The sequence below is a fragment of the Mastomys coucha genome, unplaced genomic scaffold (assembly GCF_008632895.1).
Source record: "Mastomys coucha isolate ucsf_1 unplaced genomic scaffold, UCSF_Mcou_1 pScaffold20, whole genome shotgun sequence".
NCBI lineage: Eukaryota > Metazoa > Chordata > Mammalia > Rodentia > Muridae > Mastomys > Mastomys coucha.
The window spans coordinates 116198014-116214642 of record NW_022196903.1 but is presented as its reverse complement, the minus strand read 5'-3'; the positions used below and the strand labels follow the sequence as shown (position 1 = coordinate 116214642).

The following is a 16629-nucleotide window of genomic DNA, read 5'->3' as shown; positions in this document are numbered from 1 at the left end:
GAGGGACCACAAGCCTATATAGATGCCAGGATTCAAGAAGCATCAAGTAGCAGCACACGGTGGAACAAACCTTTAATCCCAAACTTTAATCCTCAAACTCTTAGGAATCGGAGGTCGTGGCCTACACAGTGAGTTTCACAACAGCGAAGACTATGTATAGAGACCCTGTCTCAAAAACAAGCTAACAAACAAAAGCCACAAAGTAAGTAAACTCCCTTTCTCGCCAATCTTGCAGTCTCTGGGCCAGGGACATGGCTCAGTAGGTAAGCGCACTGGCTGTACAGCATGAAAGGGGCTCACCACCATCCACAGAGAAAAGCAAAGCATTCCCTGCACACACACATGCAGCACGGAGGAGAACGGAGGCAGCAGGATGGCTGAGACTGTTCATGTTCATGCCCATGTTCACTGACAGACCTTGTCTCAAGGGCATAAGCCTGAGTGTGGCAGAGCAGGGCATTCCAAACCTTCCTTTGGCCTCTACGCTCATACACAAGCACACACACATGCAACAGGTCCCCGACCTTAATAGGCCCCCAGACCTTAGCACAACTGACTCCATGATGGAAGTACCATTCAGGCCTTGGAACCCAGCACATAGGCAGCACCACCTGCCAAAATAAAAACAAAGACCTAACTAATCCTTCAAAGTTCATCGTTCTGGGGAAATCTCTAGATATACTAACCTTGCTTTTTGGCTTCTGTAGTTCCACTTCTGGCTAACTGTTCTTGGTAACTGAAGTGTGTCAACCCAGAATGTGGTTTTATCCTGAACATCCAGTATAGTTGCCAGCTGGCTAATAAAAGACTTCTGTTGGCTCAAACCCATTTCTTAAGTGAGTAGTCTTCTCTGATGAACACTCCCAATAGCACATAGAGGCGGACATCACACGTCAAAAAGAACATGATTTTAGTCAAGGGTTTTTAAAGGGCTGGAAAGATGGCTTGGCAGTGAAGAGGGCTCACTGCTTCCGCAAAACCTGAGAGTGTTTCCCAGCACTCACGTCAGGGGAAGTCACAAGCATCTGTAACTCCAACTCCAAGAGACCTGAAGCTTTCTTCTCTCCTACACACACACACACACACACACACACACACACACACAATGATAAGAATAATAATCTTTAGTTATAAACAATATATATTATAAAAGTTTCAAGTAGGTAGATAATCTATTTACCCAGAAAACAAGAGTCCTGGATCATTTGATTCATTTAATATGTATGTGTGTTAATGCACTATATAGGTGCCTACAGACATCAGAAGGCATCACATCCCCCAGAGCTGGAGTGTGACATGGATTCTAGAAAACTTCAACCAGGTCCTCAATAATGGAAAGTGCTCTTAACCTCTGAGCCATCTCTCCTGCCTCTTTTTAATTTATTGAAGAACTACATGCTGTTATTAGTAATGGCTGGGACATCTGCTTTCTCACCAATATGAAAGGTGCCCCCTTTTCTGTACTCTTCATCAATACTTACTGTATGTACTGTGTGTGTGTGTGCATTGTGTGTAGACGTGTGTATGCCACAGCACAAGTCTGGAGCTCACAGAACAACCTGCAGGACTCGGTTCTCTCTCCTTCCATCACATGGGTTTCAGGGATTGAACCCAAGCTGTCAGGGTTGATGGCAAGCACCTTTCTTTACCCACTGAGCCATCTTGCCAGCCCAACACTTTCTGTTTTTGTTTTTGTTGTTGTTGATTTTCATTGTGTGTGTGTGTGTGTGTGTGTGTGTGTGTGTGTCCATGGCCCACATGTGGTCAGAAAACAACTTACGGGAAATAATTCTCTCCTATGTTGCAGGTTCTAAGGATCAAACTTGGTTATCAGGCTTAATGGCAAGCACTCACCTGCTGGGTCATCTCACTAACCTTTTGACTTTCTGATACTAGTCATGATTGATTTCCATACAATAAAGTGTGGAAGTGTGGAAGACCTTTGATAAAGGAGGTAGGTACATTCAACACAAAGGTTACACAGGAGACAATTCCAATGTTTATATTCTAGTTCTTAAGTTTAAGCCCCTCAACTAGGATAGAAGCAAGCCTCTGTGCATGTGAAGTCAGGCTGGAGTTTGAGAACAGTTTTCTGAGTGAGGCTGTTAGGAGGGCAAGCTAACGACACAGAGGGGATCCAACATAGCATAAAACAAGCATGACACTATCAAGTCTCGAGAGGACTTCACTCTAGACGGCAGCTCAGCTCTAGCCTAAACTCCCAATCTCTGGGAAAACTGAAGTTCAGTATCTGAAGCAAGTGACTCATATGTGGTCTGATGGGACATGATGTGTGATTCTCATATGTGGTCTGATGGGGCATGGTGTGCAATTCTCATGAAGGAGTTAAGATTTCATACCAACATGTCACTTGGGTACAAGTAGGTATTTGGAATCATACCACACGGCCTTGGACCATTCTCAAGGCAGATTATTTTTTGCTTGAGTGGTAAGAATTCCTTACACGTTTTGGATCTTATTCCCCTTATTAGTAATCTGCAGTTTTTTCCATTATGCTGTCTATAACACTATACCATGTTTAACACTATAAACTTTCCATGTCTGCTTGTTTTTGTTTCATTGGTCTGGGGGTGGGGTGGGGGTGAGTTCTCATATAGACAGGGATGGCATTCGTTCTCTAAGCAGACAAGAGATGCTGAACTTCTGCTCCTCCTGCTCCCACCTGTGAGTGCTAGGATCACAAGCATGTACTATCATGCCAATGTTACACGGTGCTGGGAACTGAACCCCAGCTCTGAGCATGCTCAGAAACACCTATTAACTGATCTACTAATGTGCCTGTACTTTTGATGCCACATCCAAAGTATTGTTGATGCAATGACCATCAAGGCCTTTTTCTGTATTTCTCTAGTTGGTGATCCTGCATATTAAGTCTAAGTACTACAGGGGTTTTAATAATAAATGTCTGCCATAGTCCCATTTCCTAAAAGAGTAACAAGTGCATGTGCCCTTTTATGGCTTGCTGGCCTTTTTGTACTGGGCAAGTTAAACTAAAAAGACAAATGGAGCTCAGAATATATCTAGCAATAACGGCTTCCTAGCACACACAAAGCCTTGGGTTTAATTCCTACCACTGGGAGGGGAGATAGGACATAAACTAAAAGATGAAAAACCAATACCTTTTTTAATATCTTTAATTATCATTATTGCACCAATACAGCATACGCTTATATACATATATCTTCAACTTCATTTTCAATTTTCAGCAATTCAAATACATAATATATTATCATTTTAAGAATACAAAGAACACAAAATGGAGGAAGATTGAGAAAATAGGTTTCCCAATAGTCACTAGTGATCTTATACTTTCTTCTTAGTGTTTTTATTGGAACTTAAATGTCCTGCCATGGCTCTGCAAGAAGAGAGCTGCCTGGGAAGGGGAGGAGGCAATGGGAAAAAAATGGACCCGAAGTTAGGGAAAGCTAAGAATAATATTGAGAAGAAACAATATATTTGAAAGGACCCTCTTCAGCCAGAGTGTGCTATCCAAACAGGTGCTTGCAGGAGTGTGAGTCCTCCCACTCCTCCCTCAAACTGCCCAACAAACAAAGGACAGTACCCACCGACCTCAAAGGGACACTCTTCACAGCACTGTAAAAGGAATGGTGGGCAGACACTGGAGAGTGATGGGGCGGCAACGTGCCTTAAGATATCCTAGCTGGGTATCAAAGCCTAGTGCAAAGCCTGCCTGCCACAGGTAAAGACCTTCCTTCACACTGACACAACTAACAGGTAAAGACCCTCCTTCACACTGACACAACTAACAGGTAAAGACCCTCCTTCACACTGACACAACTAACAGGTAAAGACCCTCTTCACACTGACACAACTAACAGGTAAAGACCCTCCTTCACACTGACACAATTAACAGCAGCTGTCCATGGAATCGCTAAGTGGACTGAAATGAAATGTTTATGAAAAGGAGTTAAAACCAGGCAGCAAGGCATTGTGGGTACGAATGGGAGCTAAGTGCTTCCAGCTTTGTTCTACACATCAAGTTAAAATTCTTCAGGTCAAACACAGGGTGAGTATAAATTAATGCTATGCTTCAAATGCAGCAATTACAAGGAGCTGCAAGAAATTCAACACTTCTGTAGACTACAAGGTGGAAAGCACAGCCTCTCGACCCCCCTTCATCTCAGAAATATTCACTGGTCAAAGATGCTGTACTATTCAACAAGAAAACAGTGAGATGCCACCAACACAACCCTCTTGTCAAAGGAAAAGACATGTAAACACACAAGAAGGTGATGGGGCTCCACCCAGCACAGGATGTTCACTGAATGGGATAAGCCTAAAGGAGGCCTTACAGAAAAGGCCCGGGACACAGCTTTCTCCAAACCTAACCCTATGAAAACCCAGACTTTGTGAGTCCTGGGGCCAGCCTGCCCATTTTCAGTCTTGGATTAGTGGACAAGACAGTTTCAAGGCATTTGTCTCTCCTGAAATTGCTAACTAGGGAATCATGAGATGATTCTGAAAAAAGTTCAAGAATTTACGTTATGTTAGAGGTCACTCCCACTCATAACGCTTGCCTTCTGAACTCTGCAAAGTCAGTGTGAGAATTCCCACTACTCCCCTGCTTGGTTATAAGCAGGAAACAGAAGATTGTCCCCTGGCTATACAGCAAGTAACACAGAGGTAATAAAAAAAAAAAGAAAAATCCAGCCTGAATGCACAGAGAAGCTATGGAAAAGACTGACCACTGATTTGGGTTCTGGGAAATGAAGCCGTCCCTCAACTCCCTCACAGAATGGTACCCTCGAGGTCATTTTTATTCTTCAAGTGTCCTTACTTCTTGCCAATGCTACTCAAAACTGGACCCAGTTAGATGGCTGTGGTGCCTGGTTAGGAACAGAGCTGTAAGACATGGAAAGAGACAGAAAACCAAGGTGGCACATTAGTGTGAGATTCCAGACTTCATTTCTGAGTCTAAAAACCTGCTGTCCAGAATTTCGAGATTCCCTTTCCCAAGGCCTGACGTACACATAAGCCTCTTCCTGCAGTTGTGCTCACCCCTAGTCCCAGCACTCTGCCACGCTTTCCTAGAACTCCTAGAAACCCACTAGACTGCTGCTTCCCAGACTACACACATCCTCTGTAGCAGAGGTTCACCACGTGGGTAGGAACCCCTTTGAGGGTTGAATACTCTTTCCCAGTGATGATGTAACAGATATCCTGCATACCAGATATTTATATTACAACTCACAACAGTAGCAAAATTAGAATTATACAGTAGCAATAAAACACTGGTATGGCTGGCAGTCAGCACAAGATGGAAGCTATTAAAAAGTCATAGCATCCAGAAGACTGAGAGCCACTGCCCTCACAGGAAGGGAGCGCCTGCGGACACTCTGCCTCTTACCTGGATGCAGTGCTGAAGTCTCCCCACAAGTCATTGCTCGTAGAAACTGGAGCTGGGGCTGAAGTTGAGACAGGAGCCGGAGAATCCAAATCTAACAGGATACCTACACCAGACAGGGCGGGGGAGTTGGGAGAGTTTAATCATATGTTCACAAGGAGACCTACACCCAGAGGTTACAGCAGCTTTATGTATAATCACTCAAAAATGGAACAGTTTGAATGCTCTTACGTACGTGATGGTATAGAGACAGATAATCAGCAGCAAACAGAAGAAAGCTTGACGTGTGGGATGACTTGAGACTCACACTAAGTAAAAGAGTCACCCCCAAAAGTTACATACTGTATCACCCCACTTCCATACCATGCCTAAAGCAGGACCACAGGGCAGATAAGAGACTGCCACAAGCCAGGGGTGGGAGAAGGGAGCCCAGAGGATGGTTATATGGTTATAAAGGGTAATACTCAAGAGTCTTACAGTGAGGCTGGAGAAATGGCTCAATGGTTAAGAGCACATGCTGCTCGTTCACAGGACCCAAGTTCTATTCCCATCCCTCAAGTCAGGTAGCTCACAACCATCTGTAACTCCAGCTCCAGGGGCTCTGATACCTTTGGCCTCTAAGGGTACTTGTACTCAAGTTAAAAATAATAGATTTAGCCAGATGGTGATGGCACAGGCCTTTAATTCCAGCACTCAGGAAGCCAAATCTCTGAGTTTGAGGCCAGCCTTGTCTACAGAGTGAGTTTCAGGATGGCCAGAGCTACACAGAGACACCTTGACTCTAAAAAAAAAAAACAATAATAATAATAATAGTAGTAGTAGTAGTAATAACAACAATAACAACAATAATAGTAAGTCTTTTAAAATGAAAGCCAGTGATGCAGACTTGTTACAGCCTGACCATCACAGTCAATCTGTGAACCTATGCAGTGCAAAACTGCATAAAACTAAGGCCACCTACCTATGCATACAGACAGACAGATGAGAAACTTGAATAAGATTAGAAAACAATGTAACAGTCAAAGAGAGTTCTGTGAGATGTTATCAGAGACACTTAACAAAGAGGATACAAGATTTTCTTTTTCCCTTTCTTTTTCTTTTTTTCACTTTGGACCAAGTCCCCATAGTTCAAGCTGACCTGGAAGTGAAGTCATTTAGGCCTGACACTGAACTGCTTCTCCTGCTTCTCCCTCCAAAGTACTGGGACTTGAGGTATACCAGCATCCTTTCTTCCGTTCATTATTTCTTATAACTATGTATAAATCTCTTAATTCTCAAAATAAATAGTTTAATTAAAAAATTAATCCTCAGCTGTGTGGTCACAAGTTTCCTCAAGTCATTTCATTAATATTCTCTCTTTTAATAAATTATAACTAAGCTAATCCCAACACTCGGGAGGCAAAGGCAGAAGGAGCTCTAAGTGAGGCCAGCCTGGTCTACAGAGAGGGTTCCAGGACAGCTAAAACTACACAGAAAAAAAAAAAGATAATAGGGTCACTGCCTCATTCAATAAGATGTGCAAGTGGGTAAGAATTTTTTTTTTTTAATTTTCAATCTTAAATAGGGTCCCTGGTACCTTCTGGTGACATGAAGCAAAATGAGCAGCTACAAAATTTCCACCTCCAAAGTTTTAGAAAAACTTAGTAATCAACTCAAAAAATAGTACTGTATTACCCAATACATTGAATTAAAAACTCCCAGATTCTGGTGAAAAAAGGGAACCAGGCAGCAAAATCAGAGGAACTGGGCAGGGATGGGGAGGGGGAGGTGGCAGGGAGGGTGGGGTAGTGACAAAAGGGAATGAGCCAGAACAAAGGACAACATATATATATGACAAATGCCATAATGAAATCCACTCACACAGTAACTTTAAAAAGTATTAAGAGAAATACAAGCACAGTGGCACACACGTGAAATCTCTGCACGGGAAAGGTAAGAAACAAGATGATCAGGAGTTCAAAGCTATCCTTAGCTACATAACTAGTTTGAGGCCAGCCTAAGTTACAAGAGATACCAAAGGTGGTGGGAGGGGAGGTTGGAGAGATAGCTCCTTTCCTAGAGGGCCTACATTCAGTTCCCAGTGTCCACATGATGGCTCAAAATCATCTACATTTCCAGTTTCAAGGCCCTCTTTCCAGTCTAATGCTCCCTTCTGGCCAAAGGCGCTGCAACACATACAGCACAGATAGGCATGCAAGCAAAAGGTCCATACGCATAAAATAAAATCTGCAAGAACAACTTTCTTTATAAAGTGTTCACTTTAAGCCATGAGTACTGGCACACATTTAATCCCAGCTCTTGAAAGGCAGAGGCAGGCAGACTGCTCTAAATTCAAAGCCAGCCTGGTATGCCTACTGAATTCCAGGATAGCCAGAGCTCTATAGTGAGAACCTATCTCGAAAAAACAACAAAAAGTGTTCACTTCAGCAGCACACACACCAACCTGCAACAGTTCAGGGACAATTAGGACGGCCACTGCACAAGGGTGACGCACAAATGTGTGAAGTGTCATACTCAGAAATAAATAGTAAAAAGTTAGCACCTACCAAATTCTAACACCTGGCTTCCTAGTATTAAATGTGTATGCATATGTATATATATACACACACACAGAGTTTCATTTCTTACTGAGTTCTCTAGACTAGCTCCTCAAAAAGAAAAAGAAAAAAATAAATTCCTTCAAGTCTTAGTGGTCTCTTATTTTACAAGTGGGAAACATAACTATACCTGCTGCTTTCCTCTGACAAATAAGGAAAATCAAGAATGTTGTCTGGTCAGTTTTGTTTGAGTGGAGCTACCCAGCTCCACTGGCCTGGAGCTCACTGCAGGCCTTAGAGCTGTGATCCTCCGGCTTCTGCCTGCCCAGGGCCTGTGTGGGCTAACCAGATTGGAAGGTGATAAACATGCAGAGACCCAATGGCTTCTTTTCATGGAAGGACTATGTCCAGAAACTGTGGCAGGCACTGTACAACATTAACCTTACCAACCTGGGGTAATTTTTCACCTCCATTTTGCAAGCAAGCCCACTCAAGACTTACAGACCTTAAGCCAGCCCTGCTATGGCACAAGCTCGTAATGCCAGCACTCAGGACACGAAGACAGGTTATCGGGGGTTCTAGGCCAGCTTCAGCTACACAGCACATTCAAGGCCTAGGCTATGAAGACAGGTGGATCAGGGGTTCTAGGCCAGTTTCAGCTACACAGCACATTCAAGGCCTAGGCTATGAAGACAGGTGGATCAGGGGTTCTAGGCCAGCTTCAGCTACATAGCACATTCAAGGCCTAGGCTATGAAGACAGGTGGATCAGGGATTCTAGGCCAGCTTCAACTACACAGCACATTCAAGGCCTAGGCTACCTAAAGGTTAAGCTTTTTTGGTTTTTGAGGGTTTTTTGAGAAAACTTAAATAATGTTTACCAAGTGCATTCAGACATGAGTACTAGAGCCACAGCCAAAATCATTTTATACGTCTGACTTATAAACCTACCAGCATCTAACCAACAATGAATTTAAGAGTCCTATTTTAAAATTAATTAATTAATTGTGTCTTTTGTTTTGTTTGGTTTGGTTTTTTGAGATAGTTGCTCTGTGGACCCCTGACCATCCTGGAACTCACTCTGTAGACCAGGCTAGCCTAGAACTCACAGATTCCCCTTCTCAGTGATAGGATTAAAGGAGTGTGTGACCACCACCTGGCTTGTTTTATTATTTTAATTATGTGTACTATGTCTGTATATGAGTGCATGCACATGAGTGCCTGTACCCTCGGAGGTCAGAGGCCCTGGTGAGCTGCCCGACCCACTCGGGTGCTAGGAACCACGCTCACGTCCTCTGTAGGAACAGCACTTACCTTCAGCCGTCCCTCAGCCCAGAAACAGTCTTCTACATAAGCACATGCTTCCTGTCAGAGCGCCTACCACACAGCTCACCAGGAAGCCTCGGATCCCTCCCCAGCATCACCTCGTCAGTACCAAAAGCACCTTCCTAGCAAACACTCCCCAGTGAGCGGGCTATCCATTTAAAACAGAACTTAAGGTTATCTTCAAGTTCAGTACGAGACTTACCTGAATCATTACCTCCATGGTTAGATTTTGGAATAGGTGGTGGGGTGACATGGTTGCTGATAGCAACTGAGGAGGATGGTGGGGGAATAGTGACTTTGCCTCCAGGTGGAGGTGGGAGCAAGCTCAGGCCCCCCGTCCCTGAGGCCCGGGGCTTAGAAGTACCTCCTTTCTTGGCTGTAATGTTCTACAAGAGAGAGAGAGAGATGTCACATACCTAGAGAATAACAGGAAAATAATAATAATAGTAATAATAAAGCTCATACCCAGTCAGCATACACCTTTAACCCCAGTCCTCTAAAGAAGAAGTGGGTGGATGTGTGAATTCAAGGCTAGCCTGATATACATAGCAGGTTCCCAGCCAGCCAAGGCTATACAGCAATACCTTGTCTTAAAAAAGAAAGGAGCAGCTGGAGAAATGGCTCAGCAAATAAAAAGCTCTGCCTACTATTCCACAGGACATGCGTTTGAATCCCAGCACCCCCCCTTGGCAGCTACAAGCCATCTATAACTCCAGTCCAGAGGATTCAACACCCTCTCCTAGCCTCCACAGACACTGAATGCCTGTGGTGCACAAACATATACACGTACACTAAAACATAAAGAAGAGAAATCTCACTCACCCCAATACTCAGCTTGATGGTCTGCCCTTCCTTGAAGCCTAAATCCAACTTGGGGCGATTATCCATTTCCTGCGATTCTTTGGAAATCTCTGTTTCCTGCTTTACCCACCTTCGAAGAAAATAAGAACTTCATCTCAGATTGCAATCACCTAAAGCAGAGTCTGACCCAAATCTGATCATCTCTCACTCAGACCAACAGAAACTCTAGAAAGCAGAGTGGGGGACCCATGAAACATGACAGAGAAAGTGAAAAAATATCCAAAGGCTCTGACTGAGAAGCAACAGCAAGCGTATGGCAGACACTTCCCTCTCAAGTCCTCAGCCTGTGCCTGAGAACTGCCCCAAGGGAGCTGTGTCAGTTAGTATGGCCTGGCAGGTTCCATCTCTGGGCTTTAGAGTCCTGAAGGAATAAAGACCAACACTGTCCTAGAGACAGGAAATGATGTGGTACTGTGTGCTGGCCACTACAGCTGTGCCAAACTCACATGCAGATATGGAACATATCAGCTGCATGCATTACAAGAATGGCTGCCCATGAACAGTCGCTGCTGCTGTGGGCCACCCTTCCCCATCTTTTTAAAAGCAAGGGTAAATTCCCCATGGGTGTAACCAGGCATCAACACAAACCACTGCACAAGGATCTAAAATATATTACAGGCTGTACAGAAAGATGAGACCAGATACAAAGGTAAGGAAGAAGTACAGAAGAGACTACTAAGTAAACCATGTGGCGAGAGAAACACCCACTCAGGCAGCACCCCATAATTATGTACCCTGAAAACGAAGAGCAAGCTTCACTCACTTGAAGTGATCTTGCAGGGAAACGTTAAAGTCGAAGGCATCTCCCCGATCCGTGAAGCCAATGCCAATAAATGCACTGCGCCCTGTGAGAAGGAGGGATCTCAGAATATATCCTGTGGCGACTTCTGCCTATCAGAGCTACGTGTCATACAAGACGCATAAGATCTGCTTAGAATCTTCTCACAGGCCAGCAGTCAGCAGATAGCATGCAACTGAAAGGCCAACTCTTCCCACAGCACAAGTCTGACAATGAAGTCCCGCTAAAACAGAGCCACACCAACTGTAGTCTTTGTAGCTACTTCACTCTGCCACCAGCAAACTAAGAGCTGCAGTCACAACTCGGCCTATGCTCAAATATTTATTGTCCTTGGTTACCAACCTATTAAAAACTGCAAAGAGGAGGGGCATGGTGGTACACAGCCTTAAGGCCACCAGAAGCAGGCCCATCTCTCAGTTCAAGGCCAGCCTGGCATATATTGCAAGCAGCCAGGTACACAGTAAGACTCTGTCTTAAAAAAGTAAAATGAAGAAATGGCTAAGAAATGCTGCCTAGAAATTATAATTCAAGACAATTCCACCAAAACCTACCATAGTTCTAACATGCTTTCTTTTGTTAAATAAGCATTTTGATTAACTTAACAAAACTGAGCATAAGCTCACATCTATAAAATTTAATCCTTTTCCTTCAATAGCATCATAGTAACACTGAAAAAGAGGGGAAAAGAGGGGAAACACTAATAAAAGGAAGAGAAATATTATGAGGACACAATTTTATTAGAGTACAACCTATTTTCCTAACTTTACCCCACAGAAAGCCCAGATTTCTTACCAGTACCATCCTGGATCCTGATCACAAAGTAGCGGCTGGAGTCCGTCACAGTCTCCACAGCAATCCCAGGATACTGGTCTACTGGTGCCTGAGCAAAGAGCTCCCCTGAGAGTGAGAAAAGATATCGCTGAGCAGCAGCAGAAACGCTAACCCAGCTAACTGGCATTTCTCCACGCCAGTCCTTAACTGAGCAGACTGATGACGAAAGCGCACCACCCAGCATCCACCACACTGGAGGAGCTGCACTTACCTGAAACTTTATCTTCCAGTTTGATGTAGGCAATCTTCCCTTTAGAAGTGATTCGTAGGCGACCAGTCCAATCAGGTTGGTCTAGCTTCCAGTCAGATGCCCTACAAAAGGAAAACGACAAGCCCAAGGCCTCAGGTGCAGTCCATGAGCGGTTTTTTGGTTTGTTTTGTTTTGGCTTTGGTTTTTCGAGACAGAATTTTTCTGTGTAGCCTTGGCTGTCCTGGAACTCACTCTGTAAACAAGGCTGGCCTTGAACTCAGAGGTCTATCTGCCTCTGCCTCTGATGCTGGGATTTCACTGGCCATATTTTCCCACGCTAGAGTGCCTATTCTTTCTGCCTATTAAAAATAGTCAAGAAAAATAACTCAAGCTCTCTTTAAACTGGAGCTTCGTGTTCTCATGTTACATGCTGTCTAGTACAGGTAACAAGCAACGTTTCCTTTGTGCCACTTTCAACTTTAATAAGTACCAATGGAGATATGCAAAGCAGGTACGAATAAAAACCACCAGCCAGAACCAGCCAGACAGGCGGTGGTGGTGTACACCTTTGATCCCAGCACTTAGGAGGCGGATCTCTGTGAGTTTGAGGACAGTCTGGTCAGCAGAGCGAGTTCTGGGGCAGACAAGGCTACACAGAGAAACCCTGACTCAAGATAGGCAGGAAGGAAGACCCAAAACTAAACTTCTTGAGAATTGTGATGTAGTTATCTGACACAGACTTACCTAGTAGTATACAATCCCTAACATCAGAGAAAAAAATAATAAAAATTAAGCTGTGTTCCATGGTGCACACCTTTAATCCCAGCACTAAAGAAGCGGATTCAGTCACCCTACTGTGCTATAGTAAGCCCATTTCATAGTTTCTCCTATAGTGGTACTCTCCTATCTAGAGGATTTGACTTAATGATGCTTCATTACTCAGGGAACAGCAAAGCGCATCTGCTGCTTCCACAATCACTACCCATGTGTTATGTATCACTGACTTTAGACGGTATTTACACGGTACTGAAGTGCCAGGCATATTCTAGATGCTTGGGCTATAACAGCAAACAAAACATTCTTCCCTCAGAAAGCTTACATTTCAACAGAAGGAAACATACAGAATATAGGTATTTTAGGTTATTAGTTTTAAGGTGAGAAGGAAATACAGAGGCAGATAAGAAATCTAGAAGGACGGTAGGGGACAGGTTACAGGATCCAGGAGTGACCAGGAAGCTGAGAACGAAGCTCAGTGATCAAAACTTGTTTAGCAAGCACCAAGCCCTGGGTTCCATACCAAATAAATAAATAAGAGTCAAGGTAGGCCTCACCAAGAATGTGAGTGTTAGGCAAATGTAGAGCAAATGGTGGCACAAAGGCTGTGAAGATTAGCACCTGCTTTTAGATTGGCCCTGAGGCCTGTTCCATAGGAAGGAATCCAGGCCTGACACTGCAAACCTGGCCAAAAGCTCAGGAGGAAGCTGTAAAAAATAAACAGTAGAGTAGGTGGCAGTTTCCTCGGGTGCCTGAAAGTGCTCTAAGCACAGTGCGAAGGTGCTGAGGTGAAAGCATCCTTGCCGCTCAGGTCTTAGGACAATGAAGCTGTTGTTCTTATAAGAAGACAAGTGGGAGAAGCAAAAGAAAGCCAGACCATGTAGGATCTTGCAAGCCAGGTTTCAGACAGGTTTGTGAGTCAGTCTTCCCTGTACTTTACAGACATTACTTTGCCTGCTGTGTGGAAGAGATGGAGGGCTGTGGTGGTAGAAGCAGGGCACTTAGTTTAAGGGCCATTTCAGCGAGTCATGAGAGGGGTTCAGAGGAGACAGGAGCAGAAGCGACTAGCAAGATTCTGGATTCTAAAGTAAAGGCAGCAGGATTTTCTAATGAGGAGTGGGCCAGGAGCAAAAGAGAGGTCAGGAGAGCTCCAAGCTTCCTAAGGCCTGAGCAGCTACCAGTGACTAACACCAGGAACGCTTGTTGTGGGCACTGTCTGGGAGGGTGGAGGGTGGACTCTGAATACGCTGCAGTTCAAGGGTCTAACAGGTGTTTTCAAAAAAAGATGAGGAGTGAAAAGCTGAGTAAGAACAGGGTTCAGGAAAAACATCTAAAATGTAAACACCACTGTCACAAACCATCCCAAAACCCAACCATTGTTATCTGCATTTACATGAACTTGAGTATTATTTATGACCAAGACTACAAAACACTGGATTTAGATGTGTTTTACGGGTGTAGGAAAGGGGGAATTATGTTAATAATTTAGCTCTTATGAACCTGAAGACTTCAAAGTGTGGTGTGCATGCCTAAAATCCTTTAGAAGTTAAAAGAAGGATCATAGGGAGTATGAGGCTTGCCTGAGCTACAACATTAAGGCCCTGCCTCAAAAGAAAAAACAAAAACAAACAAAAAACCACCAATACTTGCCAAGAAGAAAAGTAAAAAGAGAAAGTTTAACAAGATACTAAGTTAAAAGAAAATCAAAGTAAAAACTAACAAAAACATAGGGTTTTGTCTCTGCAGTGTTTGGGATCAAACCCAGGTCCTTGAGTGTGCTCATGAACCCCCACCCGCAGCCCCAGCAGAGCTTCTGACCAGGACTGTAAGATAAATGCTTTCATCTCCTCTTGATGCTCTGCCTTCAAAGACTCCGAAGTACCTGAATCTAATCCAGATTGGAACATTCTACAAGTCCTCATGAATTAACTTTAAAGAAAAAAAAACTTTGCTTGCTTGCTTATTTACTTATTCTGGGGGTGGGGGTGCATGTACGCCATGATACATATGTGGAAATCACATGACAACTTACAGGCAGGTATCTCGTCGTATTTATCTTGTGCATGTAGTGTCCTTAAATATTAAACAAATTTTCAACAAATAAATGATACAAGGCAGCAATTTCCTTCATCCTTGATCCTTAATCCCTCTCCCTCTCTCCAAAACCAAGTCCAAAGAATTCTTGGATTTGCTGGTCTCCAAACAACACTGTAACTAACCCCACTGGCCAGGTGTGGTGGTGAAGCATTGAGTCCCAACAGCTGGGAAGCACATCTCCGGGAGTTTGGGGTCACAGGGCTCCACTGTGAGACCCTATGTAAAACATACATAAAACCAACCTCACACGTTTTCATTTACCTAAGCAATAAAAATTTATAAAGGAATGAGAGGGAGGGAAAAAAGGTGACATTCTTCCACCAACTATGCCAGGAGTTACTCTATTCTTAGGGCAACCAGGTGAGTGTATCTTTCATGCTAAGAATCAATATGTTTATTTTCGAAGATGAGAAGATTAAAGTTCAAGAAGTGACTTCCCCACAAAATGAAAGGTTAAACTTATTTGTTTTTATGTTACTGGGGGTGGGGGAGGGAAGGGGCAAAGGTTTTCTTTTTTTTTTAATTTATTTATGTTTGCATGTGTACAGGTGATTGTCAAGGCCAGACAGTATTAGATCCCCTAGAACCGGAGTTACAGCAGTTTTGAGCCTCCAGCACTGCATGTGCTGGGAACTGAACCTAGGCCCTCTACAAAAAGCAGCAAGTGCTCTTAACCACTGAGCTATCTCTCCAGTCCAGTTCTTGTTTCAAAGTTTTGGAGCCCCCTGTAGCCAAGGATGGCCTTACACCCCTGCTCCGAGTATACCTCCACCTCTCAAGTGCAAAGATAAGAGGTATGTGTCATCATTCCCAGCTGCAAACTTTTTTGACTTTTCAGTCACTATACTGTAAGAATAAGTAGCAATAAGATGCCCCTTAGATAATAAGAAATATCAAAATAAACATAAAAAACAGAAAAATTAAGAAACTGCTTTGATGGGACACTGTAGTGACCTGATAAGAGGATAAAGGCTATGAAACAAAAGAGACTGTGGATGGAGGCAGGGAGGCTTGAAATAAAAGGAAAACAGAAGACTTCCGTGTATCTTAACCCCTGGAGAGACCCCTTTACTTAGCAGTTCAGCCATTGTTAGCTTATATGGTTGGGTTGGTTGGATAATCCAATATCTTCTTTTTTAATGCATTATCCATGTATGTATATGTGTGTGAGCCATGCCACAACATGCTATAACATGTATGTGACAGTCAGAAGACAATCAGTAAAGTTACTGCTGTGGGAGATTAAATGCTGGTTTTTCAGCCCTCACAGTAAGCACTTTACCTGCTGAGATGGGCCCCATCTTTTTTCCAGTGAGCATTTGCTGAGTGCCTACTATGTGCAAGACACTATGCTGGTCCCTACAGATACAGTTTAACAAGACTTCAGGCTGTTCACTCTACCTTGGAGATCAGAAGACTAAACATTAAAGCAGAGATAGAGATGAACATAAAGTACCATGGAAGTCCACAGAGAGCTGGCCTAAACCAAAATGCGTCAGGTGGAGCGACGTTTAAGGTAAACCATAACATGGTACCTCTGACTACCATCACGCTGAGTTTCAGTCACAGGCATTGTGAGAACTGAGTGACAGCTCCTTGAAGGCAGAACTCCCTTTACCAAAAGATGTACAACTCGTAGGGTCCACTGCACAGTTCTGTACAAAACTACTGATTAATGATGAATGGCCCTCTAGTTAGGAAGCAAAACGGAGATGTGGAGAAGGTAACTCTCCAAAAAGAGAAAAACCATGCAGGTATGTCAGTCAGAAAAGGGGTAAGACTAGTATTGCATTTTTATAATGCTTTAGTTACCCTACACTCTCTTATTT

At 43.6% G+C, this 16629-nt stretch overlaps 1 protein-coding gene across 1 annotated transcript in view; it reads right to left on the bottom strand.

Annotated features, from left to right (window-relative positions):
- Positions 1–3137: 3137 nt before the first annotated feature.
- Positions 3138–16629, bottom strand: part of Necap1 (NECAP endocytosis associated 1) — a 14859-nt gene continuing 1367 nt past the window's right edge. Inside the window, exons 2-9 of the mRNA XM_031383318.1 lie at positions 11951–12051; positions 11701–11805; positions 10873–10954; positions 10071–10179; positions 9451–9634; positions 5390–5492; positions 4820–4884; positions 3138–3394 (exon numbers count right to left, since the gene is read on the bottom strand). Coding sequence (XP_031239178.1) covers positions 4836–4884; positions 5390–5492; positions 9451–9634; positions 10071–10179; positions 10873–10954; positions 11701–11805; positions 11951–12051 — 733 coding nt within the window. The 3' untranslated portion in view covers positions 3138–3394; positions 4820–4835. The remainder of the gene's footprint in view (positions 3395–4819; positions 4885–5389; positions 5493–9450; positions 9635–10070; positions 10180–10872; positions 10955–11700; positions 11806–11950; positions 12052–16629) is intronic.